This window comes from Tursiops truncatus, chromosome 14 (assembly GCF_011762595.2).
Source record: "Tursiops truncatus isolate mTurTru1 chromosome 14, mTurTru1.mat.Y, whole genome shotgun sequence".
Classification (NCBI taxonomy): Eukaryota; Metazoa; Chordata; class Mammalia; order Artiodactyla; family Delphinidae; genus Tursiops; species Tursiops truncatus.
The window spans coordinates 25,796,377-25,824,352 of NC_047047.1; the positions used below are offsets into that span (position 1 = coordinate 25,796,377).

General features: G+C 44.3%; 1 protein-coding gene across 5 annotated transcripts; it reads right to left on the reverse strand.

Annotated features, from left to right (window-relative positions):
* ACTG2 (actin gamma 2, smooth muscle) lies at nucleotides 1-27,290 on the reverse strand. Of its 5 annotated transcripts, none has more exons than XM_033838390.2 (9): nucleotides 27,180-27,290; nucleotides 17,422-17,591; nucleotides 16,906-17,034; nucleotides 11,209-11,319; nucleotides 8,619-8,703; nucleotides 5,781-5,942; nucleotides 4,780-4,971; nucleotides 2,877-3,058; nucleotides 1-222 (listed from the first exon to the last, which is right to left on the reverse strand). In XM_033838390.2, exons 2-9 carry the CDS (start codon nucleotides 17,545-17,547, stop codon nucleotides 79-81), a joined length of 1,131 nt encoding a protein of 376 aa, XP_033694281.1. In that variant the 5' UTR covers nucleotides 17,548-17,591; nucleotides 27,180-27,290; the 3' UTR covers nucleotides 1-78. The 5 variants fall into 5 exon arrangements, with proteins under 5 accessions (XP_033694281.1, XP_033694280.1, XP_073647334.1 ...); XM_033838389.2 differs by lacking the exon at nucleotides 27,180-27,290 and adding an exon at nucleotides 27,010-27,149; XM_073791233.1 differs by lacking the exon at nucleotides 17,422-17,591 and having other exon boundaries at nucleotides 27,180-27,252.
* Between the last annotated feature and the right edge of the window lie 686 nt (nucleotides 27,291-27,976).

The window sequence follows — 27,976 nt, forward strand, 5'->3', positions numbered from 1 at the left end:
TAAGGCTTGTAGGTTTTACTGTTTCATGATTGTTAACAGAGCAGTCTCAAGGAGACCCCCAGAGAATCTGTTCTGACTTTAGAAGCACTTCCTGTGGACGATGGAGGGCCCTGCCTCATCATACTCTGGCTTGCTGATCCACATCTGCTGGAAGGTGGAGAGAGAGGCCAGGATGGAGCCTCCGATCCAGACTGAGTACTTCCGCTCTGGGGGAGCAATAATCTGCAAAGAGCAAATGTGGTGAATCATGATCGGTCGCCAAGGAATAGGGAAGGTGGTCCAGGAATCATCTCACCACACTGCCAGACTGTCCTGGAAAAGAACAGCCTCTGTGGTCAGAGAGGAACAGGAGAAACCTTGTGGTAGATTAGACTATTGCTCAGATTGTCACTCTTCCTCCCACCCCATCCCCCTGCCCCTCCATGAGAAGAGTTCAGTGTTCTACCCTGTGACTTCGGGCTGGGCCCTGTATTTGCTTTGGCCAGTGGGATGTCAGCAGACTTGACACAGGGGCTAGAAAAGTGTTTCAGGCATGAAGGTAGGCACACTCTCTTGTGTCTCTGCCGTCTTCATGAGAAGAATTTCCCTTGAAGAGCTACTGGACCTTCAGCCTGGGCCCCACAGTGAGAGATGTGCCCCTGACCTGAGTTGGCTGGGCCTGCAGAGCTATCTAGCCAAGCTTGACCTAGATCAGCTGACTCCCAGCTGACCTGCAGATACATGAGCAATAAATGCTTATTATTACGTGCCCTGAAATTTCATAGTTGCTGTTACCCAGCAATAGCTAACCAATACAAACATCTGTAAGGGGAGTGCTGTTCTGTTCTTGCCTAGAGTTTGGATGCGTGGGCAGCTTGGGCTGGGATTCCTCCATCCCTGAGTCTAAGCCAGTCTACTCAATAGTCTCTTGTATCTGAGAAGTTCTCAAATTCATACATGCCACTGGGATTCCTGAGCTTGGCCTTTAGAAATTGGTTGTCATGTCAGACAACTTTGAACTCCACCTAAAAGTATATCTCAAAGGACCATGACTCTTCAACTAATTCCTGTTTCTGAAGGGACTAAGAATTTAGTGCTAGAACAAACCAGACATGAAATAGATTTTTTTGTCTCCTAAGAATCTCCCTACATATTTCCTAAATTGCAGAGATCATGGAATAGCTAAATAAGTAGGGTCTTTAGAAGTTATCTTATTCAGGCAGACAAAAGTCACCCCATTGCTCCTTTGACAGATACCTCAGGGACTGGCACAGCCATTAAGCAGGTAACAGATTTTACTGCTGGGTAGTTCTAGTTGTGAGAAAACTCTGGGTTGTCTTGGGCTGGAGGCCCTAAATCTCAGCCCCATTCCCACCGTACTCCATATCCTTCCACACTTGCATATCCTGGAACTTGCCTCACCTCCCCTAGTCCAACATGGCTGGGGTGTTTGTACCTGCACACATCCCCGGCCATCTTTGCTTACTCACTCTGTTTCCCCTGCCTGCAGTGTGCTTTCCCCTCCTCTGGTCTTATTTAAGCTGTTCTTCCATTGATCATGTCTACAGATCAGATCTTAAACTCCTGGAAGGCCGGCAATGTTATTGAACTCAGGGCAGTGGCTCATAAATTGGAATATGCATCAAATCATTGGTGTCCATTTGTAAGTGTAAGTGGTGGGGGCACCCCAGACCTGCTGAATCAGAATCAGGTGTGGTATCCTGACACGTCATCCTAGTAAAAAGCCGCTGCCCCAGGCCTGGCACGTTGCCCCCCATGCGGCAGACCTCGGTAAGCGTGGCTGCTCCAATGGGCTCTGGGTGAGAAGAGCCCGCTGCTCACCTGTTTTCTGGTGGCCTGCTCTGCTTCCCTGTGCCAAGCACCATCTGCTAGGCAGGGGGAAAGCCTTTGTGAAGAAGGTTCTTAGAATACTGACATAGAGAATACACTTCCTCAGATCAGGCCTACTCCCCAGAGACCAACTTTATTGTGACTTTATTGTGACTTTCAACCTATCTGTTATCTCTATTTTACTCCTAACTCTTTCTAATCCTGTAGTAGCAAAGTTCCTAGAAGCCCTAAAAGTGTCTGTCTGATTGCTTGGGGACCAGAGGCTGGGGAGAAGTGGTAAGACAGGTGGGCTCCCGTTCTGTTGAGGCCTATGCAGTGAGAAGCATTGTGTGGGAGGACTGTGACCAAGATGAGACAGCACATCAGAGGCTGTCCAGGAATCAAGGAATGTTCCTGTGAGTTTGAACCAGCAGCCTGTCCTATAGCCAACATTCTCTCTTTGGAACTTTCACCCTCCTCTGGGGTGACACCCAAGTCCTTTTTTTTTTTTTTTTTTTGGCGGTACACGGGCCTCTCACTGTTGTGGCCTCTCCCGCTGCGGAGCACAGGCTCCGGACGCGCAGGCTCAACGGCCATGGCTCACGGGCCCAGCCACTCCGCGGCATGTGGGATCTTCCCGGACCGGGGCACGAACCCGCGTCCCCTGCATCGTCAGGCGGACTCTCAACCACTGCGCCACCAGGGAAGCCCCACCCAAGTCCTTTTTAAAGTTTAAAGATGGTGTGGCGTTGTCTCCTTCTTTTCTTTCCCTCTTTCCCTCCTCATTTCCTCCTCAAGCCCCTCAACTTCTCTCCATTCCAAATTCTTTCACCTCCTTCTCATATGGGGTCCATGAAATTGTGTTTGAGAGCCCAGGCTAAATGTGTCTCCTGCTTATGAGGGCCCAAAGAACATAATCCCCCAAGGTGAAATCTGTCTCGGGCCAGAATGATGGAGCACCCAGGAGGCCACCAAGCTGTAAGCCTGGCAGCCCGACTCGGAGCATCTCCCAAGTACACAGGTCTTTGTACAAAGAACAGGATGGAGGGAGCCAGGGCAGGACCCACCTTGATCTTCATGGTACTGGGGGCCAGGGCTGTGATCTCCTTCTGCATTCTGTCAGCAATGCCGGGGTACATGGTTGTACCCCCAGAGAGGACATTGTTGGCGTATAAATCCTTGCGGATGTCAATGTCACACTTCATGATGGAATTATAGGTTGTTTCATGAATTCCAGCTGACTCCATGCCTAGTAGAGATCGCAGTAGCTAGTCAGCATCCACCATGTCACACCTACAGCTCCTCAGGTGACCTTTCTGTTGATGCAGCTACCCTGGTTCGCCTCAGTCACCTCCCTAATGGATTATAAGATCAGACTCTCTAACTGGTCATCGCCCTGCCTTGAGTTTCCCCCAGTTCTGACTGATCTTTCACACTGTTCCCTGATGAATATTTCTAAAGGAATACTTTCATTGTATCACTTTTTTCACAGATTTATTGAGATATAATTCATGTACCATAATATTCACCCCTTTAAAGTGTATAGTTCACTAGTTTTTAGTGTATTCACAGAGTTGTGCAACCATCACCACAATCTAATTTTAGAACATGTTTAATCCTCCCCAAATAAACTCCATGCCCATCAGCAGACACTCTCCATTTTCCCCTGCACTCCTTCCCCAGCCTTAGGCAACCACTAATCTATTTTCTGTCTCTATAGATTTGCCTATTCTGGACATCTCATATAAATGGAACCATACAATATTTGTTCTTTTGTGTCTGGCTCCTTTCACGTAGCATAAGGTTTGCAAGGCCCATCCATGTTACAGTCTGTTATAGCCAAGTAATATTCCATTGTATGGATATACCCATCATATCATCTTTGCCTATTGGTTGACATCTAGCTACCTTAGTCTGGAACCAAGATCTTCCAGAGTAAAAGGCCCTGCCTGCCATACCAGCTCATGCCCACTTACCTGGGGTCCCCCATCTCCAGTCTTTTTTCCATGTGATATAATTCCACACTGTAGATAGAGGAATCTTCCTAAAGTGAAATACTGACTTTGCTACTCTGCTGTCTAAAAACTTCCAGGGGCTCTACATTGCTGATATGATTAACCCCCATGCTCTTTGTGTGGTCCAGTGGCTCTCTCGTTTCCTCTGTGTGCAAACACACAGACACACAGACACACACACCTCACCCATCATGGCCCAAATAGAATATGACTTGTCACTCCTCCACACTTTGCACATACCTTTCCATTTGCCTTGCACGCCATTCCCTACTCTGCACTCCTTCCATTCCCAGATACCATAAAATGACACTCATTCTTCAAGGTTCTATTCAAATATTCACCTTCTCTGAGAAGCCTTCCTTGATTTCTTAGGCCTATAGCGCTTTGTCCAGTTTGCTATTTACCACTACACTATATGTCAACATTTGCTTACAGGCCTTTCTCTTCTCTTTCTCTCTTCTCAAGAAAGTAGTTATCCTTGTATTAAATATTATCTTATTTCATCCTTGTGGCAACCCTATCTAGTAGGTACTATCATAATTTCCACTTTATAGATAAGAAAACTGAGTTTTGAAGAAGGTAACATGTCCAAGGTACAGCACTTGAACGAGCAGAATCAGGATTTAAAACCAGGTCTGATCCCCAAACTCACCCTGTTTACTGCTATAGGTTTCAGACCCCATGATTTAAATGTTGAGGGATCCAAGAAATATTTTATGTTTTAATCTTATTCTTAGTTTCATGTTTATATTCCCATCCCACTTTTCCTTTATTTTGATTTCCTTACCCTTATATTTAAAATTAGATTTTAATCTAGTTGTATTGTTTATGTATTTTTGGTCCTTCCTGGAAAAATATAGGCTAAGTATAAACAATAAACAGTGTGAGTGACTCCTGGTGTTTCTCTTTCCATCCCTGCCCTCCTAATTGGCCAGGACGACAGGCCGAGCCTCACCAATGAAGGAGGGTTGGAAGAGGGTCTCGGGGCAGCGGAAGCGCTCATTGCCAATAGTGATGACCTGCCCATCTGGCAGCTCGTAGCTCTTCTCCAGGGAGGAAGAGGAGGCTGCCGTGGCCATCTCATTCTCAAAGTCCAGGGCCACATAGCACAGCTTCTCCTTGATGTCTCGCACGATTTCTCGCTCGGCTAGAAAGAGTAGAAATGACGGAGAGTAGATACACAGCTCTGTTAGTTTGTTTGTCCTATTTTGATCTCCATGAAAACTTCTTCCTTCTCTTTTGGGTTCAGTCTCAAGATGAATGTTAATGTTTTCATTCCTCTTTCTAAAGTGAAAGTTCAAAATCTCGATTCCCAAGCAAAGCTTTTTATGTGCTTTTGTCTTGCTCTCATCACTCAGCCCTGACAAAGCTGCAGGCCTTCCTGAGGGCCTTTCAGGACACATTTCCCATCTAGATGGAGGCTTATATGCTGGGAGTGTACAGAATCTAGGAAGACTCCTACCCAAAACTTCTTCCTGCCCAGGGGGCCACTTTCCCTTAGAAATTCAGACCTTACTTATTCCATTTGTCCTCAGACAAACCATAAACCCCCTAGGTAATGAAATGTGCCACCAGATTCTTACCAACATTCTGCCGAATAAAAACTAGCTCTGATTCTGGTGTGGACATGGACAGAGGTAGCAGGTCCCTGGGGAGCGAAGGAGTGCTGTGAAAGCACACTTAAAAGAGGGAAAAGCCAAGCGCTTCTTAGGATGAGTAGGTCTAAGCCTTGTCTCCCTCCCCAAGGTGTCTTGGTTGGGAACATTCCTCCTTAAATAAGGCTGCCCTGACTATCTGGTCTGGTCTAGGGGCCCAGCCCCAGCCTAGGGCCTCCCTGTTTACCCTAAAAGAGTTTGAGGACACAGGGCCACTGACTTCTCATTAGTCATGAGAATTTCTGGTCCTAGATCAGATTTGGTTCTGAGCTCAAGTCAAGTCCAGAAAGAGGCTGGGTACCTGTGGTCACAAAAGAATAGCCTCTCTCTGTGAGGATCTTCATGAGGTAGTCTGTGAGGTCGCGGCCAGCCAGATCAAGGCGCATGATGGCATGGGGCAGTGCATAGCCCTCGTAGATCGGGACATTGTGGGTGACACCGTCCCCTGAATCCAGGACAATGCCTAAGGACAGAGAGGATAAGACCTATGAAAACCTTTAGTATTTTCTTTCATCTGTCTCTTTCTGGGACCTGTTACCAAAAGATCTTCAACTACCATATTTTTCTTTAGCAGCTAGAAAATTCACCCATGGTGAGAATTATCAATCATATGTTTTGTGTACATCAATTTTTGTGTATGTCGGTTTGTTTTCCCAAATGAGACTAGAAGGCAAGTAAAATGTCTCCTCTTCTTATATTCTTTGAAACACTTTCACAAAAATGCACACGTCAATTGGCATCTAGGCTGCACGTCCTTTAGTGAGACTGGATAATGTGCATATCCTTCAGGCATCAAACTAACACATGTGTAGTGCTAAAAGGACTATAGAAACCAGCTTGAAAAAAAATAATGTCCTTTACTGATGAAACTTTTAGTAAACCATGAAAGGAAATAAGTTTTCTCAATGTGATAAGAAATCTCTCCTGATCCAACAGCCACATAATTGATGGGGAAACACTACAATATTGCTACTATATTATTATTATTTAATATTGTCCTGGATGCTCTAGCCAATGCAGTATGACAGAAAATACACATAAGAGGTACTATCATCAAAAGGGAACAGAATCATCATTATTTGCAGATAACGTGGTTGTATACTTAGAAGACCTAAGAGAACCAACTGAGAAATGACTAGAGTTAATCAGATGATTCAGTAAGAGCCAGATCCAAAATAAATATCCAGGGATCAGCAGCTTACTCTTATACAAGGAGGTTGGTCACAACATATTTTATAATAAAAAATAAAAATTGGAGACAACCTAAAGGTCCTGCAATAGAGAAATGGTAAAATCAAGCAATCAATCATGGAACCATCACACAATGACTACCGTGTGGCCACTGAACATGACGTTCACAGCATAAAACCAAGCACAAAGCACGGGATACAGAACTGCATATACCTATATTTCCCCATCACCATCCTTATCACCTGCAGTGAAATTATCCTTTACTTTTATCTCTCCTCCACTAGGCTGTTAGCTCCATAATGGCTGGTCTGTCTTGTTTGACAGTGTGTGCCCATGGCCTGTAGTGTTTGGCACATGGTAGGGAGTAATGGAAAATATTTGAATGAATGAATAAATGGACAAATCAATGAATACATGAATGAATGTTTGAAAGATGTTCAGAAGCAACTGACAAAGGATTAATCTCCAAAATTTACAAGCAGCTCATGCAGCTCAATAACAAAAAAACAAACAACCCAATCCAAAAATGGGCAGAAGACCTAAATAGACATTTCTGCAAAGAAGATATGCAGACTGCCAACAAACACATGAAAGAATGCTCAACATCATTAATCATTAGAGAAAGGCAAATCAAAACTACAATGAGATATCATCTCACACTGGTCAGAATGGCCATCATCAAAAAATCTAGAAACAATAAATGCTGGAGAGGGTGTGGAGAAAAGGGAACCCTCTTGCACTGCTGGTGGGAATGTGAATTGGTTCAGCCACTATGGAGAACAGTATGGAGGTTCCTTAAAAAACTACAAATAGAACTACCATATGACCCAGCAATCCCACTACTGGGCATATACCCTGAGAAAACCATAATTCAAAAAGAGTCATGTACCAAAATGTTCATTGTAGCTCTATTTACAATAGTCTGGAGATGGAAACAACCTAAGTGTCCATCATCGGATGAATGGATAAAGAAGATGTGGCACATATATACAATGGAATATTACTCAGCCATAAAAAGAAACGAAATTGAGCTATTTGTAATGAGGTGAATAGACCTAGAGTCTGTCATGCAGAGTGAAGTAAGTCAGAAAGAGAAAGACAAATACTGTATGCTAACACATATATATGGAATTTAAGAAAAAAAATGTCATGAAGAACCTAGGGGTAAGATGGGAATAAAGACACAGACCTACTAGAGAATGGACTTGAGGATATGGGGAGGGGGAAGGGTAAGCTGTGACAAAGTGAGAGAGAGGCATGGACATATATACACTACCAAACGTAAGGTAGATAGCTAATGGGAAGCAGCCGCATAGCACAGGGAGATCAGCTCAGTGCTTTGTGACCACCTGGAGGGGTGGGATAGGGAGGGTGGGAGGGAGGGAGACGCAAGAGGGAAGAGATATGGGAACATATGTATATGTATAACTGATTCACTTTGTTATAAAGCAGAAACTAACACACCATTGTAAAGCAATTATACCCAAATAAAGATGTAAAAAAAGAAAGATGTTCATGCAAGCTGTCAAGCCCCTATTAAAAATCACTTTATTTTGAAGTTCCCTCTGTTTCCCTGAGCTCCTTTCTATACCAAGGCCACATCGTACTTACACATCCAACATCATTGGTTCTGCCATTGCTGCTTCATGAGCAGAAACATTCTAGCATTGTTGGAAAGAGTGTACAAGCTCCCAGACTAACTACTGGTGAGGGAAATGGCCCTTGCAGGTTGTACTAGTCATGGTTTGTTCATGTAAATTCTTTCCAGCTATACTGGGTACTCTCGCATTTGCATTTTACATGCGCTTCCCTTCTGTTATCCCCAACCAAGGTTTTCCTTGGACTTTGACTGTCCCACTGATTCTTCTGAACAGGAATCTCTGCAAGAGCCCAGCTTTCCCTTCCTCCCTCTCAAGTCAGAAAGGGAACGGGTTACAGGGCTACTCACCTGTCGTGCGGCCAGAAGCATAGAGGGAGAGCACAGCTTGAATGGCGACGTACATGGCAGGGACATTGAAGGTTTCAAACATGATCTGAAAGAACAATGCAGGATAGAAGACTATCTGGCAGAAATCACAGCACCTCTTGGTCCACAAAATGGTTTGTAATATTATTAAGGGTAGGAACTGTACTTATTTACCCCACTCCCACCTCCCTTACGTTCTGGCATGGACTACAAACAGAGCAATTCTCAAAAAAATTCTGTTGCCACTCTCACCACTGTTATTCAACATAGTTTTGGAAGTTTTAGCCACAGCAATCAGAGAAGAAAAGGAAATAAAAGGAATCCAAATCGGAAAAGAAGAAGTAAAGCTGTCACTGTTTGCAGATGACATGATACTATACATAGAGAATACTAAAGATGCTACCAGAAAACTACTAGAGCTAATCAAAGAATTTGGTAAAGTAGCAGGGTACAAAATCAATTCACAGAAATCTCTGGCATTCCTATACACTAATGATGAAAAATCTGAAATTGAAATCAAGAAAACATTCCCATTTACCATTGCAACAAAAAGAATAAAATATCTAGGAATAAACTTACCTAAGGAGACAAAAGACCTGTAAGCAGAAAATTATAAGACACTGATGAAAGAAATTAAAGATGATACAAATAGATGGAGAGATATACCATATTCTTGGGTTGGAAGAATCAACATTGTGAAAATGACTATACTACCCAAAGCAATCTACAGATTCAGTGCATTCCCTATCAAACTACCACTGGCATTTTTCACAGAACTAGAACAAAAAATTTTGCAAAAAAAAAAAAAAATTTTGCAATTTGTATGGAAACACAAAAGACCCCGAATAGCAAAAGCAATCTTGAGAACGAAAAAAGGAGCTGGAGGAATCAGGCTCCCTGACTTCAGACTATACTATAAAGCTACAGTAATCAAGACACTATGGTACTGGCACAAAAAAAGAAAGATAGATCAATGGAACAGAATAGAAAGCCCAGAGATAAACCCACGCACATATGGACACCTTATCTTTGATAAAGGTGGCAGGAATGTACAGTGGAGAAAGGACAGCCTCTTCAATAAGTGGTGCTGGGAAAACTGGACAGATACATGTAAAAGTATGAGATTAGATCACTCCCGAACACCATACACAAAAATAAGCTCAAAATGGATTAAAGACCTAAATGTAAGGCCAGAAACTATCAAACTCTTAGAGGAAAACATAGGCAGAACACTCTATGACATAAATCACAGCAAGATCCTTTCTGACCCACCTCCTAGAGTAATGGAAATAAAAACAAAAATAAACAAATGGGACCTAATGAAACTTCAAAGCTTTTGCACAGCAAAGGAAACCATAAACAAGACCTAAAGACAACCCTCAGAATGGGAGAAAATATTTGCAAATGAAGCAACTGACAAAGGATTAACCTCCAAAATTTAAAAGCAGCTCATGCAGCTCAATAACAAAAAAACAAACAACCCAATCCAAAAATGGGCAGAAGACCTAAATAGACATTTCTCCAAAGAAGATATACAGACTGCCAACAAACACATGAAAGAATGCTCAACATCATTAATCATTAGAGAAATGCAAATCAAAACTACAATGAGATATCATCTCACACTGGTCAGAATGGCCATCATCAAAAAATCTAGAAACAATAAATGCTGGAGAGGGTGTGGAGAAAAGGGAACCCTCTTGCACTGCTGGTGGGAATGTGAATTGGTTCAGCCACTATGGAGAACAGTATGGAGGTTCCTTAAAAAACTACAAATAGAACTACCATATGACCCAGCAATCCCACTACTGGGCATATACCCTGAGAAAACCATAATTCAAAAAGAGTCATGTACCAAAATGTTCATTGTAGCTCTATTTACAATAGTCCGGAGATGGAAACAACCTAAGTGTCCATCATCGGATGAATGGATAAAGAAGATGTGGCACATATATACAATGGAATATTACTCAGCCATAAAAAGAAACATAATTGAGCTATTTGTAATGAGGTGGATGGACCTACAGTCTGTCATACAGAGTGAAGTAAGTCAGAAAGAAAAAGACAAAAACCGTATGCTAACACATATATATGGAATTTAAGAAGAAAAAAAATGTCATGAAGAACCTAGGGGTAAGACTGGAATAAAGACACAGTCCTACTGGAGAATGGACTTGAGGATATGGGGAGGGGGAAGGATGAGCTGTGACAGGGTGAGAGAGAGTCATGGACATATACACACTAACAAACGTAAGGTAGATAGCTAGTGGGAAGCAGCCACGTGGCACAGGGATATCGACTCGGTGCTTTGTGACCACCTGGAGGGGTGGGATAGGGAGGGTGGGAGGGAGAGAGACGCAAGAGGGAAGAGATATGGGAACATATGTATATGTATAACTGATTCACTTTGTTATAAAGCAGAAACTAACACACCATTGTAAAGCAATTATACCCCAATAAAGATGTTAAAAAAAAAAAATCTGTTTCATTGATGCATGAATGGGAGGAAGAATCTGGCCAAGCAGCCATGTTGTGTTCTTGTGCCAGTGCTCAAGTCTTCCTGGCCTCTTACCTGGGTCATCTTCTCCCTGTTGGCCTTGGGATTTAGCGGGGCCTCCGTGAGCAAGGTGGGGTGCTCCTCAGGTGCTACCCGCAGCTCATTGTAGAAGGAGTGGTGCCAGATCTGGTTGGGACAAAATTCAGATGAGTCCAGCAGACTCCCAGTGGGCTGGAGACTTCCTATGGACATGCCCATGCTGGGGGAGGATGGCACAATGTTCTCAGAATGGACTGGATCTGGAGGCCTGTCAGCCATGGGAATTGATTGCTCTTTAGAGGTTATATTCCCTCTCAATAAGGCCCCAGACAGGACTCAGACCTGGGGCCAATATACTTAGTGTGTTGATTATTTCTGTCTGACCTTGGCTCCTATTTACACCTCTCCCTTGTCTCCCCTGCTTTGTGCCCTGAGGGACAAGGCCCTCTGCAGCTCTCTGGCTTCTGGCTGTGCTTGGCTGAGAGAAGATACCAGCAAGAGGTTGGAGAGTGGGAGGGGGGAGAAGGGCAGGGTGATTTTCCGGCAACACTGTGGCCTCCCTGAGCACAGCTCCTGTTGCGCAGCCCCTCCTCAGGCTCCAGCTCTCACTGAGCTCTAGTCACGCTGCTCTTGCTCTTCAGCCTTCCAGCTGGAAGAGCTTCCCTCTGTTGCTGGTACTTGAGCGCCTCTGCATCCCTTTCCGGTTCCCTAACCCTGCTCACATCTGTAAGTAGTCCTTCCTTAAATTAATTTCAGAACCCCAGCTGAGTGTATACTGTCTCCTGCTGAAGGCTGACAGATATGCATTAACTGTCAATGTCTATTATTGACCAGGCTGTTCTTTAAAGCAGGGTTTCTCAACCTCAGCGCTTTGACATTTTAAGTTCAATAATTCTTTATTGTGGGGGGCTGAAGTTTAGCAGCATCTCTGTGTTCCACCCACTAGATGCCAGTAGCACTTCTCCAGCTGTGAGGGGCAAAAATGTCTCCAGACATTGCCAAATGCCCCTGGGAGACAAAATCGCCCCGGTTGAGAATCACTGATTTAGAGGAAGTTACTTCTTCCCGCTGTGCACTGTTCCCTCTTTAGTGATCCAGGACAGCAAACAGGAGGCTTTATTTCAGAGGAATTTGGCAAAGAGTGGCAGGGACACAGGGCTTTGATTTCTTCAGAGGTGAGGCACAGGGTCCTCTGATTCCATTGTACCCATGTATTTAGGGACCCCTGGCTTTGTACTAGGATGGTGCTAAATGTGATCTTAGTTTCAAAGTCTGGAAGGGAGAAAGGCAGTCAAAAAGACAAAATACAAGACACGTCCATATTTTAATGAAGGAAGAGGCAGGAGAAGTTCGTTTTCCAGGAGATTTGAGAAGGCCCTGAAAGCAAAGGAAGGTCTCCAGAGACTGAGCAGGGCATCTGAGGCAGAGCAAATGGCACAAGCAGAGGCCCTGGGCTATAGAGGTGTCACAGGAGACATGAAGGAGATGGCAATTAGGCTTAATAATGTGATGTCAGTATTTCCTCAAATGTGGGCCCCGGATGCTTTGGGATAATTGTTATAGGTGCAGGTTCCTAGGCTGTATCCCAGGCTCACACGTCAGAATCTTTGGGTGGGAAGGGAAAGCTGGGAAGAAGTGAGAGAGTGGCATGGACATATATACACTACCAAATGTGAAATAGATAGCTAGTGGGAAGCAGCCGCATAGCACAGGGAGATCAGCTCGGTGCTTTGTGACCACCGAGAGGGGTAAGATAGGGAGGGTGGGAGGGAGACTCAAAAGGGAGGGGATATGGGGCTATATGTATATTTATAGCTGCTTCAGTTTGGTGTACAGCAGAAACTAACACACCATTGTAAAGCAATTATACTCCAATAAATATGTAAAAAAAAAAAAAGAATCTTTGGGTGTTGGGCCCAAGCATCTGCACTTCATCTTACTTCATTTTCGGAAGCTTTTATAAAGTGCTTTAAAAGTTAAGGATGTTGACAATTTTTAAATTAGGAAAGTATTTTTAAGAGAAATTAAAATTTCTCATATTTCCATTACTTAATAATAAATAGTTAACACTTTGGCTTTTTTCTTCTCCCTGATCTTTCATCTTTATGTATTTTAAATTTTATTACTACTACCATTTATTTACTTCATACGCTTTCATTTATTTATTATTTACTACTCTTACACTTCTATGTTCAATTTTGTTTCCTGTCACTTTTCAGTTAATGTAACATAAATAATTTTCTTTTCCATAGTAAACATTTATTTTCAATAAATTGAACTAAAATTTTTTTAATGTTTACAAAACATTTCATCATATACCATCATCATCATATATTTAATCACATTACTATTCATGGTATCTTTGATTTTTGTTTATAAATAATCTTGTGAAAACTATCTTTGTACATATTACATTTTATTTTTTCTATTCAGGATGTTTTCCAAAGAAAAAAATTCTAAGAATGGAATTACTGAACTAAAGAGTATGGCAATTGGAAAACTTTTTGGTTTCTATCACCCACAAAGAGGCTAAGTTTGTCTTTACTTCAGAATAGAAATTGCCTGTTTCACTCTTAAGTGCATTCAGTGTTCTCACTCTTAATATGAAATAATTTGATAGATAAAATTAATACCTAGTTGTTTTACTTTGAATTTTTAAATAAGTTTTTAAATAATTTTTCAAATATGTTTAAACTTCTTCAGATTTTCAACTTTTGATAATTTCTATTTGGCCAATTATCTGGTCATGTCCCTTGATTATTTGTCTGGTGGAGACTGTGTTTTTAATTATCAATTTACATTAGTTGTTTGTATTAATCCTCTTTTGCACTTGTGAATATTTTTTGCAATTTGTTGTTTGCCTTTTAAATTTGGTTTTGTTTTTCACACACTAGAAGTTATGATTTTTAAGAAGTCACATTTGTCATTCTTGGGATTTTTTTTTTTTTTTTTTTTTTTTTTTTTTTTTTTTTTTTTGCGGTACGCGGGCCTCTCACTGTTGTGGCCTCTCCCGTTGTGGAGCACAGGCTCCAGAGGCGCAGGCTCAGCGGCCATGGCTCACGGGCCTAGCCACTCCACGGCATGTGGGATCTTCCCAGACCTGGGCACGAACCCGTGTCCCCTGCATCAGCAGGCGGACTCTCAACCACTGCGCCACCAGGGAAGCCCTTACATTTGTCATTCTTTTTCTCTTCTTTCACCAGAAATTTGATAAATACTCACACTTACTATACTGTATTTTTTATCATTTGAATTTTTATATTTAACTTTCATATTCAATTGATATGTGTTTGATGAAATTGTATGAAGTAATGGCCATAAACAGATTCCCTATGCCCCAAATAATGAATTGGTTGTCACAGAATAATTCATTGAATTATTGAATCCTTCTCTACCCTCTGGTCTTGGAAGTTTCATTTACCATGTATTTCTTTTTTACCTCTGTATTGGTACCAAATTGTTTTAATTTTTATAACTTTATATTATATTTTACTATTTGGATATAGCAAGTCTCCTCTCATAGTTTTTCTTATTCATTTTATTCTCATAAATTTTGTCTTATTTATTTTTCCACACTTTATGATCTTGCATAATTAAAATTCGTGATATTTCTAGCCAAACTCATAGAAGCAGAGAGTAAAACGGTAGCTACTAGGAGCTGGGGGAAGGGAAAAGAGAGGCTATCTTAGTCAAGGCATACGAAGTGTCAATTATGTGGGATGAGTAAATTCTGGAGATCTAACTTAATATATTAGCATGGTGACTAAAGATAGCAATGCTGTCCTGTATACTTGAAATTTGCTAAGAGGGTAAATCCTAAATGTTCTCACTGCAAGGGAAAAAAAAAAAAACACAAACTATGTGAGGTAGTAGATATGTTAATTAGCTTGAATATGGTGACTATTACATAATGTATACACATATCAAATCATCAAGTTGTATACCTTAAATATATACAATTTTTAAAATTGTGAGATTTTTGTTAGAATGGCAATGAGCCTATAAATTAATTTGAGAAGATTTGACAGCTTTATCCTATTCAGTTTTTCTTTTAAGGCACAGAATATATTTTAGGGGTTTCTTTAAAGAGTTCATATTACTACTGTGAATAAAATATTTTGTCTATTATGTTTTCAAATTAGATATCATTAGAAATATAATAATATGTGCCACGTATGGAGCATTAAGTATGTTCCATGCCTTGGGATTATACTAAATATTTGCCTAGTTCAACCTCCAAAGCAACCTAATGAAGAAAGTATTTTTATTTCCACAAATAAGGAAGTTGAGGCTTAGAGGGAGGGATTTGCTCCTAGATCTCCCTGCCACTGACTCCAGTGTCTGTGCTCTTAACCATCCCACGGAGTGAAGCAAGAGCTATTGTATTTTTATCTATTTATGTCACATTCAGAGTGACTGAATCTAGGGTTTAGAGAAATTGAATCTAGGGTTTAGAGAAAAGTATATGTGTATTACAGATTTCAAATCAGCTTTCTTTATTCCCAGTTGCAGTCTGCTCAATAAGCCCTCTATTACATTTCAAAAGACAGTCATTGCAGAAACAAGAATTCTCAGACAACTGTCAGTGGAATTTATCAAAAGAATATTCGAAATATTATACAGCAACTATACTTCAATTAAAAAAAGAATATTAGAAAGGCTCTATTAGCATTTTGCACGTGATTTTGTGGAACACAAACTACCATTTAAAAATTACCCCCCGGGCTTCCCTGGTGGCACAGTGGTTGGGAATCCGCCTGCCGATGCAGGGGACACAGGTTTGTGCCCCGGTCCAGGAGGATCCCGCATGCCGCAGAGCGGCTAGACCCGTGAGCCATGGCTGCTGAGCCTGCACGTCCGGAGCCTGTGCTCTGCAACGGGAGAGGCCACAACAGTGAGAGGCCCATGTACCGCAAAAAAAAAAAAAAAAAATTACCCCCCACGTCTTCTTTTTTTAAAGTATTTTATTTTCATTTATCATTTACAGGTGGTTTGTTCCTGATATTAATATTTCCTAGGTATCTAGTGAGAGTTTGATCTTTTTTGGGGGGGGCACGTGGCACGCGGGATCTTAGTTCCCAGACCAGGGATCGAACTCCCGTCCCCTGCAGCAGAAGTGCGGAGTCCTAACCACTGGGCTGCCAGGGAAGGCGACCCCTCAACATCTTCTGACATGAAAAAAGCTTCTAGAAACCGGTAGAGATTCCTATTTAAATTTTTCACTAGAGAAGCATCATACTAATATAGCATCAATGCACCTATCTGAGGTCATGACGGAAAATAAAGGGGAGAAAGCTATTTGCCTTTCTGGAAGCAGCAACGCATTTTAAAGAAGGATAAGCACTGCGCTGGAGTGAAAGCTGGAAAGGATAAAGCTGGGACTTAGGCGGGACCAGGTCCTCAAACGCCAGACAGTGAGTTAGGAACCTACTGTTGGTTAGTGAAGAGTCTGAGGAGATGAGTGACATGATCTGGTCTGTTTTTAGAAAGACAAGCTTTGCAGAAGTGCAGAGAATGAATTAGGTGAGTGAGGCAGGAGACAAAGAAATCAGTCAGGAAGCCATTGGAATCGTCTAGTGAGAGATGTTGGCAGCTGAGGCTGGGGAATGCCCAGGGGGATGGACAGGAAGGAAAGAAGGATGTGAGAAACATTGCAGAGGAAGAGTTGACAGGGCAGAGGGTGGGTCTTGATGATGTTAAAATGAGCACACTAAAGGGGGTGTCCACCAATACCTTCTCCATGTCATCCCAGTTGGTGATGATGCCGTGTTCAATGGGGTATTTGAGAGTTAGGATCCCTCGCTTGCTCTGAGCCTCATCCCCCACGTAGCTGTCTTTCTGGCCCATTCCCACCATTACACCCTGCAATGCAAAAGAGAAGGAAGGAGAACAGAATTGGCCGAGAGCTCCACTTAGAGGAATTCAGGTATTGGAGGGTCTCTGAAGAAGGTTAAAGATAGGGAAAATGTCCTTCTTCCCCTGGAAACCGGACTGAAGGAGACAGGGTGAGGCAGATACCAATGAATGTGGAGATGGCAGGAGGGAAGGCAGAGAATTTCTTGTCTCTCTTCTCTGTCCTAAAACAATGTCATTTTCTGAGAGAACAGGGCCAATCCATACACGTCTTCCTCTTACCTTACCTTACTTAGCACCCACACACACGCACACACGCGTGCAGCTCAGCATAGACTCCACAGTGCAGTGCGTCCTCCTACTAACTCAAAGCCTTGGGTCCAGATGAACATATACCTGGTGGCGAGGACGACCCACAATGGAAGGAAAGACAGCCCGGGGGGCGTCATCTCCTGCAAAGCCAGCCTTGCACAGGCCAGAGCCATTGTCACACACGAGCGCAGTGGTCTCCTCTTCACACATGGTGAGTCTGGCCGAGTGAACCAGGGGCTAGAGCACCTAGGGAACTGGGGAGAAGAGAGGTAATTGGCCACTTGTCAAAATCACGTTGGAGACAGTATTCTTGGCTGTCTTGGGGCCTGACCCCATCGGCAACCAGGACCTAGTTCCAGGAGGGAAGGTATGGGCCTGGCCCCTTACTCTCTGGCATTTGGGCTTCTTCCCTCTACCCTACTGTTTTGGGCTGAACTGTTTACTCCCCAATTTCTATGTTGAAGTCCTAACCCTAGTACCTCAGAGTGTGACTGTATTTGGGGATAAGGCCTTTAAAGGGGTAATTAAAGTAAAATGAGGTCATTAATCCAATATGACTGGTGTCAGGTATGCCTAATTCAATAGAACAGGTATCTTTATAAGAGGAAATTGGAACACAGACACACACAGAGGGAAGATCATGTGAAGACACAGCAAGAAGACAAATCATCTACAAGCCAAGTTGAGAGGCCTCAGGAGAAACCAGCCCTGCTGATACCTTGACTTCAGACTTCTAACCTCCAGAACTGTGAAAAAATAAATTTCCCTTGTTTAAGCCAATCTGTGGTACTTTATTATGGCAGCCCTAGCAAATTAATCCACCTGCCTCTCGAAGACCTGAAATGACTACAAAGCATTAATCCAATGGAAAGAATCTCTAAAGACTTGAAGTTTAGAAAAGGAATTGAAAAAATTTGCAGTAAACATAATTAAGGGTTACTATTTGCTATATAAAAGAACTCCTACAAATCAATAAGAAAGAAGTAAATAGCCCAAAAGAGAAAAATAAAAAGACTATGAATAGATAATTGACAAAATGAAATGCAAACACCCAACAATTACATGAAAAGATGTTCCGCCTCACTAGCTATCAGGAAATGCAAATGAAATAAGACCATTTTCACCCATCGTATTGTTAAGATTCAAAGTTTTATTATAAGTGTTGGCAAAGTTGTGGGAACACTGGCACTCTTTAATCAGAGAAACACACCAACACACAATCTGGTACTATCCAAAAGTTCCTTGTGGGATACTGTACTGAGGTTAAGAGAAGGGCCAGGCAGATCGACGTCGACTAATGTGGATAGATTTCGAAACCATTCTGCTGAGTGAACAAAGCAAGTTGCAGAATAGAATGTCCAGCATAAAACCATTTATGAGTTCTTTTAAGAGCACAAAACAATATTGTGCATTTTCCGTAATTTTCTTTTTGTGTGGATGTGAACACATAGCAAAAAGTTCTGGAAAAAAAAAGTCTAAGACTGATCATAGTGGTTACCTGGAAGTGGGAAGGGGAGAGGAGAGGAGAGGAGAAGTGCTGTAATGTTTTAATTGTTAACAAGGAGACTGTATCCATGTATAGTTTATAATTAAAATCAGGAGAAGTGCTGTAATGTTTTAATTGTTAACAAGGAGACTGTATCCATGTATAGTTTATAATTAAAATCAATCATACATATCATTAAGGAAAAAAAGATGCAGGTGAAAATGTACAATCCTAAGGGTAGGAGCCCCTTGAGGAGGACAGGGCAACCTGAGAGGAGAGAGGAAAGTGAGAGAATTCGTGATGGGACTCACTGTCTCTGTTGCTTCAGATGGAGAAAAACAGAGAAGTCCTTCCTCCAATGCTGATATCTGAATTGGGACGACTGCAAAGTGATGAGGGAATGAATTTTTCTAATATCTGTTGCAGGTTTTCTTTCTTTGGGTGAGGGGCAGTGTAAAAAGACCACACCTGACAAATTCTTGGCACTTGGTGAAGCAAGAGAAGCAATGGCAGCTCAGGAGATGGTGTGTGGATTGCCTTCCAGCCTGAGAAGCCCCTCAGTGGGGCAGAGTGGAAGTGGGGAGGGTCCCAGCTCCGGGGGAGGTGGGAGTCCAGAGAAGAGAGGCATGGAGAGAGAAGGTGGCTGCAGAGGACAGCCCACCAAGCTTCATTTGGAACGAGCGGCAGGAGGGGAAGAAGAGAGCTGCCCTAGACACCTGGGATGCTGGTCCTCCAACACCCTTACGTGGAAGGAGGACAGCAAATACCATGACCAAAGCAAAGAGGAGACAGAATCACAGCCTGAGAACGGGAGGTCAGAAAGGCTACCTAGAGACTGAGCAGAAGCTTATTCACACAGTTTGCAGGCTAAAAGGAAGCCCTTGCCTGTTATATTCAAAGCAGCATGCACACTAGGGGACAGGCCCACTGTGACTTCTTGAATCCAGCTCTGCTTGTCCTTGCTGATCCTCACGATCACCCATGTTCAAAGTGATAAAGTCCCAGTTCTCGCCCTTGGCCTACAAGGCCCAACAGGGTCTGGCCCCTGCCTATGTCTCCAGGCTTATCTCCCCCCTGACCCCCCCTTGGCCTTCTCACTCTGGCTATGTGGAGTTCCTTTCCATTCTCTGAATATGTCATCTTGTCTCCCTTCTGGCCCTTTAGACACAGGGTCTAGAACACCCTTCCCCCAACCTATTTGCTACTGACTCCCATCCCCTGTCAGGCCTCTGCATCAACACTGCATTTTCAGTCTCTCTGGCCCACCGGTCTCAGTTAGTGGCCCTTCGTCTTTGCCCCACAGCACCTTGAACTTGTCCCAGCAATGATCAACTCTGCACATCTGGGCTCATCTGTAGCTCTGTAAAGGCAGGAGCTGGGCCTGTCCTGTTCTCCAGCGATTCTTCTGTAAGCCTAGCACAATGTCTGGCACAGGGTGGGCTCTTAAACCTTTTTTTACCCAGATGAATGAGTGAATGAATCAATGGATGTCAAGGAGAAGGATTTTCAGAATAACAAAGGTAGAACAAACACTGGTGAGAGGACACTGGTCTGAGATGAGGTGGAGATTGAAGGAAAGTACTTAGTTGTTCAAAACAATGTTGTCTCTGGTCTGAACAGTTTCTGGATTGCAGGGAAGATCCTTAACCTTCTGCCATGTTAGACCAATGGAGAAATGGAGAGATGTCAGGAGATGGAGATGGCAAATGTTGTTCCAATATTCAAAAAGGGAAAGAAGGCAGATATCTAAAACCTCAGATAATCTTGATATGCAAATTAGGCAGGTTTCCAGAAGGTGTTATTAAAGAAAGCACTATTAAAGAAGCAGTGGGCTTCCCTGGTGGCGCAGTGGTTAAGAATCTGCCTGCCCAGAAATAGAGACACAGATGTAGAGAACAAACATGTGCACACCAAGGGGGGAAAGTGGCGGGGGTGGGGGGGTGGGGATGGAGTGATGAATTGGGCTATTGGGATTGACATGTATACACTGATGGGTATAAAATTGATGACTAATAAGAACCTGCTGTATAAAAAATAAATAAAATAAAATTCAAAAAAAAAGTAAGCTTCTTCCAAGCAATTCAGAGGGAAATAGAATATAAAATTTTAGAATTTTAAAACATTTTTTCCCCCTTCTGTTGTTTTCAAAGGCTTTGGGGGTGGCAGGGGGAGGTGGTGGTAGTGGGATATTGGAGTTAGACTAGCCATAACATAAAAACAGTGAATTTTACTAAGGAAAGTGAATCCCAGGAATTTTGTTCAAATAGGATAGACTCTTGTTGTGCTAGAGGTGTCCTGTGTTGAAGTTAGTAGGCTATATGGGAGTATTTGTCTAGAAAAGAAAAAAAATATTAATTGGTATTTTATTGATGACAATAAAGTTGGAATATGATAACTAAAAAAATTAAAGAAAAGAAGAATCCACCTGCCAATGCAGGGGACACAGGTTCAATCCCTGGTCTGGGAAGATCCCACATGCGGCGGAGCAACTAAGCCCGTGCGCCGCAACTACTGAGCCTGCGCTCTAGAACCCGCGAGCCACAACTACTGAAGCCCGTGCGACTAGAGCCCGTGCTCCTCAGTAAGCGAAGCCATCACAACGAGAAGCCCGCACACCGCAACGATGACCCAATACAGCCAAAACTAAATAAAATAAAAATAACTAAATTAAAAAACAGAAGCAGTGATTTCTTGAAATTGATTAGGGTTTACCAAGAACAAGTGTTGGCAGACTGCCAGCCTCCCTTTTTCTACAGGACCCCCGGCTGGAAATGCAGGAGAAGGCGGGAGACATTGAGCTTCACTTGATCTTGGCATCTGACAAATTCTCCCATGATATCCCTATTGATAAAGCCATGTGGGCTGAACAATAAATCAGTTAGGCATATTTACAGCTGCCTGAGTTATTGTCGCTGAAAGGTGTTAATTGATACGTCACTGTCAACCTGGAGGCAATGATATGCCTCAGAGCTCCACTCTTGATCCTTTCTCATGTGACATGTTTATAAATGAGTTGGATGAAAATATAGAGTACATGCTGATCAAATGTCCAGATAAAACACACACGTTGGCTGGAAGAATCGAAATCCGAAAGATCTCAAAAAGCAGAGAAAATGAACTGAGTCCACTAAGATTAAATTTAATAGGATAAATATGAGGGTGCGGATGTGAGTCTAGATAACCAAACTGTGAAAGCTCTCGTTCAGCCTCTGTGAGCAGGACCTGGGGTCTTGTCGACAGTCTGCAGTGTCCTGGAGCCATGATAAAAGCTAGCCCCACCTTCGGCCAGAGCGCTGTGTCCGGTTCTTAGGGCCACCCTTGCCAGCAGAGCTGTGGGAAGGTGGGCCCCCGTTCACGGCTGACAGGGCAAACTGTACTACTTTTCTAAAGGGGAATTCAAAACTACTTATCAAAAGCCTTAGAAGTGTACATATCTTTTAACTCCACAAAGACACTTCTAGGAATTTATCCTTGGGAAACACTCATGGGTGAGTGCAAAGATTTGGCCAACTTTAATGCGAAAAAAAGTTATTGAGTAATAAATAAAATGGTTTCTAAACTAGGTTCCAGAAACCTTACGACAGAGAGAGCGGAATATTTAATATCCTGGGAAAAGTGCAAGCTGCTCTGTTAGGTGAAACACAACATGTTCTGTGCTTCCATTTTTGGTAAAAATGTATTTTTAATTTTTAAAAATTGGGAGCCTTTCACATACATTATCTATTTAATCCTCACAAAAGCCCTGAGGGAAGATATTTTTAGTTCCATTTTACAGATAAGGAAACCAAGTCTCAGAGAAGTGAAAGGACTTAGCTCTCCGGCTCCTCACTGGGAGAGGCAGGGCTGGCCTCAGCCCAGGACAGGCTTCGAAGCCTGGGCTTGCACCTTCCCCACCACCTCAGTGAAACCCTCACAACTTCTCCATGTTTGGTGTTTTTGCTTCTGCCTCTCTGTCTCTCTAGCACCGTTGGCAGCAAAAGCCCTAAAACAAAAGGGCCTGTGTTCTTTTCTCTCTCTGAGCCTCTGAGCCCCTCCTATGCCATGCCTAGGTCTAGATTTATGTTTACAGCCCCTGCATCGGTGTTTAGCACGTAGTAGGTGCTCAGTGTATGTTGGATGGCGATCCCACCACCTTCCTGGCCTTCCCCTGACGATCTGCTCTGCCCCTGTCCCTGCAAGCTGAGCTCGAGTCCCCACAGGCCAGTCTCAGGGCTGCTCGGTCATGTGGGCGTGATTTAGAACCACACAGGGACAGTCTTCTTCACAAGCTGGTCACAAAGAGTTGTGTTTCCTTGTTCTAGCAGGTGGTCCACCTTGAGGAGAAAACAACCTCGAAAGCTAGAAGGTGGCCAAGAGGCAAAGCTGCACCTCTGTGACTGTCTCCCTCTGGGGTCCCCTCTCTCTTGTGACTTATAGTTCAAGCCTGTCTGGCTTTTCAGTGAACCCTTTTGTCTCCCCTTGAAGTTCCCCACCCATAGTAAGAAAGAACGTTGGACTTTGTTTCCCAGCAGCTGAGACAGCTGGCCTGGAGTGGAGCTTGGCGTGGCCTGTGCTGTGCTGCCCGGGGAGAAGACTTGGGCCCTGGAGCCAGGCTCTCCTGGAATGTCTCTGCCAGGGGAAATTCTAAACTTCACTCAGCCACTTGCTGGTAATTTGTGGCTAGACTTGAGCGTGTCAACTGAACCAGAGCCAACGTCACTGTGGTTTCCTGGGTCACACCACTTTGCACTCGCAGAAAGCCGAGTGCACTGTTCTGGCTCTTTCAGCACGTACTACATCTGGGCTTCATTGAGGATTTCACAGAGTTAGAAACACAGCTCCCCGCTCCTCTCTGAAAAGTGGCCAAAATCCAAAGACATAATGAGCACAAAGAATTTGCTCACCCACGCATCCCCCTGGCCACCCCCAAGCAAACATGAGGACAAGATGAGAGCCCCCTACCCTCACTCTGAAGGAGAAGGGTTTCGCTTCAGAGTTCTCTCCTGCCCTTCCTTCTTTGCTCTCCTCCCTCTGGGCACCCCTTCCCATGGCGAAGTCCCACGGCTCCCTCTTTGGCCTCCAGTTTCCTCAACTGTAAAATGGAAATGGTGACATTCGTTTCCCACGATAATGGATCAAATGAAATAATGGAAATGAAGTGCTTTATAAATTGGAAATCAATTTAAATCAGGGTCAGCAAACCTACGCCTGTTTTTGTGAGGTCCGCGAACTAAGAATGGTTTTGACATTTTTTAATGGTTGCAAAAAAGCCAAAGAATAAGATTCTATGACCCAAGAAAATTATATGAAAATCAAATAATAAATAAAGTTCTATTGGAACGCAGCCACACCCATTCACTACATACTGTCCATGGCTGCTCCGGTACAATGGCAGAGTTGAGTAGCTGTGACAGAGACCTTTAGACTCACAAAGTCTAAAATATTTACTATCTTGCCTCTACAGAAAAAGTTTGCCAGCCCCTTTTGTAAAGGGCTGCAAAAATAATAATTCTTATGATCTCTCTTACTCTTCTCCATTAGAGCTTGCCCCCCGGATGAAGCCTACCATACCGGAAGGAGATGAATTGATCCACTTCACCAATCAACGATTATTGAAGGGAAGGTTGAATTTATGCCAGCTCCCAAGGACGTTTTCATTTTAGGGGAAAGTCTGAGTCCTAAAAGGAGGGCCTCTCAGATAGTGAGATTTCAAATATTAGTTGGGGAAACATCTTGGAGTGAGGGCTTCAAATGACAAGTAAGTGCTGCCTATTATAATCTGCAAACACATATATCCATACAATGACTTCACAAGAAACACTCCTATGGTGGAAAATTCTAGCAGCACATCTTATTAACTTCGGGGTATCTCGACTTGGTTAATATACACTAATTAAATTAAAAATGGCTTCTGGGGCTTCCCTGGTGGCGCAGTGGTTGGGAGTCCGCCTGCCGATGCGGGGGGCGCAGGTTCGTGCCCCGGTCCGGGAAGATCCCACATGCCGCGGACCGGCTGGGCCCGTGGGCCGTGGCCGCTGGGCCTGCGCGTCCGGAGCCTGTGCTCCGCGGCGGGGGAGGCCGCGGCAGTGAGAGGCCCGCGTACTGCAAAGAGCAAAAACAAATGGCTTCTGGCTAGCAATATTTCTGATCCTCAGGAATCTGCCGTTTGGAACTGCTCTTTTGGCTTTTACCTCGGCCACTCACTCTCTCCCCCTGCTCAGCTCTAGTCCCAACCCCTCTCCTGAGCTCCAGAGCCCATGGGGCATCTACACCCCATGCCCTGGCACCTCAACTCCACCTCTGAGACTGCTGTCCTCATCACCGTCCTTTGACTGGAATGGCCCCTCAGAGATCTGCACCACCCACCCGGGATGGAACCCAAGCCCAACACCCTGACTGCTTCCTCCTCCCTCCCAACCAATCCCCAGGCCCTCTTATTTCTGCCTCCATGCAGCTCCAGCCACCAACTTGGGGCCACTGCACTGCTGTAGCACTCTTGCCCTGCCCAGTCCACTCCCCTCACAGCTGCCCGAGCAGTCCCTTTAGAGGGCAGACCTCTTGCTATCATCCTTCTGTTGTGCCCCATTGCCCAATCCCTAGTAATCTGGCCCTGCCTGCCCCTCTGACCTTAGCTTTCCCTGCTTCCTGCCTTGAAATCTATATTCAGTGGAGTTGAGCTCCTTAAAAAGTCCCAAAGACCATGCTCCCTCTGTCCTGGAACTACCCCTACTTCAGGACCCAGCTCAGGTACCCCTTCCTCCAGAAAGCCTTCCCTGATAACTTCTGGGCTGGGTGAGGGACTCCTCCTGTGCTTTACCCCTTTCATATATTTATCTTCTCCATGGTTCTCATCTATCTCTCCCAGTGATTGCAGAAGCCCCTACACTGTCCCTAAGGAGCAGAGACAGTGCCTGGTACATAACAAGTGCTCAATAAATGTTGTCAGAATGAACAAAGGGAAGGAAGAAAGAAATCTAGCTTCAAGGTCATGATATCATTCTGCCCATCTTGGTTTCCCAGGCGTAACATGTAGAATCTCTGCTCATTAGAGTTTCTCTAGTGCCCATGCATCTCTGTCACAGGAATCTCTGTCTTGCTGCAGCCCAAGGGCTAACCTCAAGGTCTAAACCCATTCAAATAATAAAAGCAAGTGCTACAGCTTCCCTATGCAAAGTGTGGTCCCAGACCAGCAGCCTCAGCATCCCCTGAAGTTTATCAGGAATGGAAATTATCAGGCCCCACCCCAGTCTACTGAGTCAAAATCTGGGGTGGGAGGCAACAAAGCAATCTGTGTTTTAACAAGTTGTCCAGGTGATTTTTAAAGTTTGAGCACTCAGGGCCAGGCCCTGATAGTGTTGACCTGAGCACTGTATACATATATTATCTCATTTAATCCTCACAACAGCACTGCCAGATAGGTATTATTACCATTACACCCATTTTACAGGTGAGGAAATTGAGGTAACTTTGGTAGCTGGGGAGTCTGCCTCCAAGGCCTGCATCACTACCCCAGCCAGCCTCAGCTGTAAATCACTACCCCAGCCAGCCTCAGCTGTAATGTTAGCAGACTCTGTTTGCAAAAGCGGACACAGCCCCTTTGTCTATTTTCCTCTTAATTATTTATGCTCTTGTGTCTGTGTGTGTGTCGTTGGGGGAAGATGATGGCATTGATGGGTGGTTTCACAGCCAGGTGTGGGTCTTTTGTACAAGTTGCTTAACTTCTCTAAGGTCTCAGTGTCCTCATCAGAGAACGAATTAGATGGTTCCACTTCCTTCCAGCCCTAAAACCTCATGATGCCCCAGGACACTTACTCCACTCCACTCCACCTTTTGCATCCTCCAATGACCCTGGAGCTTTCAAGGGTGAGAAAACGCTTAGCCAAGTATGAATCAGAGAGACCCGTGGGGGTCTGAAGAAAATACTCACCCATCCCCAGTAGACACAGACACAGGGGCCATAACTGGTTTGGATTTAAATGTCCCGAGCAGAAGTCATTTCTCTGAAAAGCGTCTGTTCCCCTAAAACAGCCTCCCAGGCATTCTGAGCCACGACAAAGCACACCTCATGGGTGTAGATCTGCGCTGGCTCTGATGAGCAGTGAGAGCAGAGACCGCAGGTGACACATCCCACCCACCACCCAGTTAGGAGGGCAGGGAGTCCCGTTCCAGGCTGTTCCTGCCCCAGGATGCCCCATGGCCAGAAATACCTTTTCCTGGCAGGCAGCAGTGTGCTTGTAGGCAGAGTTGCACACCGAGGGTCTTGACGTGTGACCTGGGCCAGCGTCACAGAAGCCAGGCCAATCTGGAGGCGCCTCCTGCACCCAGGGGTCCGGCAGCCCCAGAAAGACAGAGACGGCAGAAGCTGTACAGTACTCACCGAGTGTATGAGAGGTCCTTCTCCCAGTGACTGAGGGCTGGTGTGTCTTTGGCATAAATACCAGAGCAATATAAAACCCCAGAGGCGGATCTTCTTTAAGCAGAGTCCCTAAAAAGGCCAGCTGACGGTGTGTTAGCAGTATTACCATATAAGGTGCTTTTTTCAATAAATCGGCCTTGTGGGGGGGTGGGAAGGGGGTTGGGTAGAGTGAATTATCATTTGAAAAATGTATGCAAAAGGACTCGAGAGGCAGCAGCCTCGGTGCTGGCAGATTTGTTCCTTTTATGCTGCACTTGCATAAACAAAACTCACACCAGGCCTTATAAGCTGCCCAGAGTGAGGCCAGATGGAGCTCTGTTCCTGGAGAGAGAACCATACCAAGAATGGCAGTGGGCCTCCTCCCTCCACACCTCCCTACTCAGGCCCTGATGCCCGCCACCCCTTGGCAGTGTCCCCAAAATGGATACAATTGTGCCTGGTCTGGTGCAAGCCCAGGACAGCTAAAAGCCAAAGGGAAAAGCCATCCATACCTGGGAAAGCAATCCTGCGTGCCCTCCTCACCTGCTGCCCCCACCCACCGCGAGCTCCTAACCCCTGGGCTGAGTCACCTGGGGACCCAGGAAAGCGGAAGCCTCCCCTGGAACCTCATTGTCTCCTTCCTTTCTCCTTTCCTTCCTGGATTCCCTCTGCCAGTCCCTGAACATTGGGAATACAGCCCAAGGTAGCTGCTTCAGTGTGGAGGCACACCTAATAAGACTCGCAAGCTTGTAGGCTTGTCCACAGTCCTGAGGTTCCTG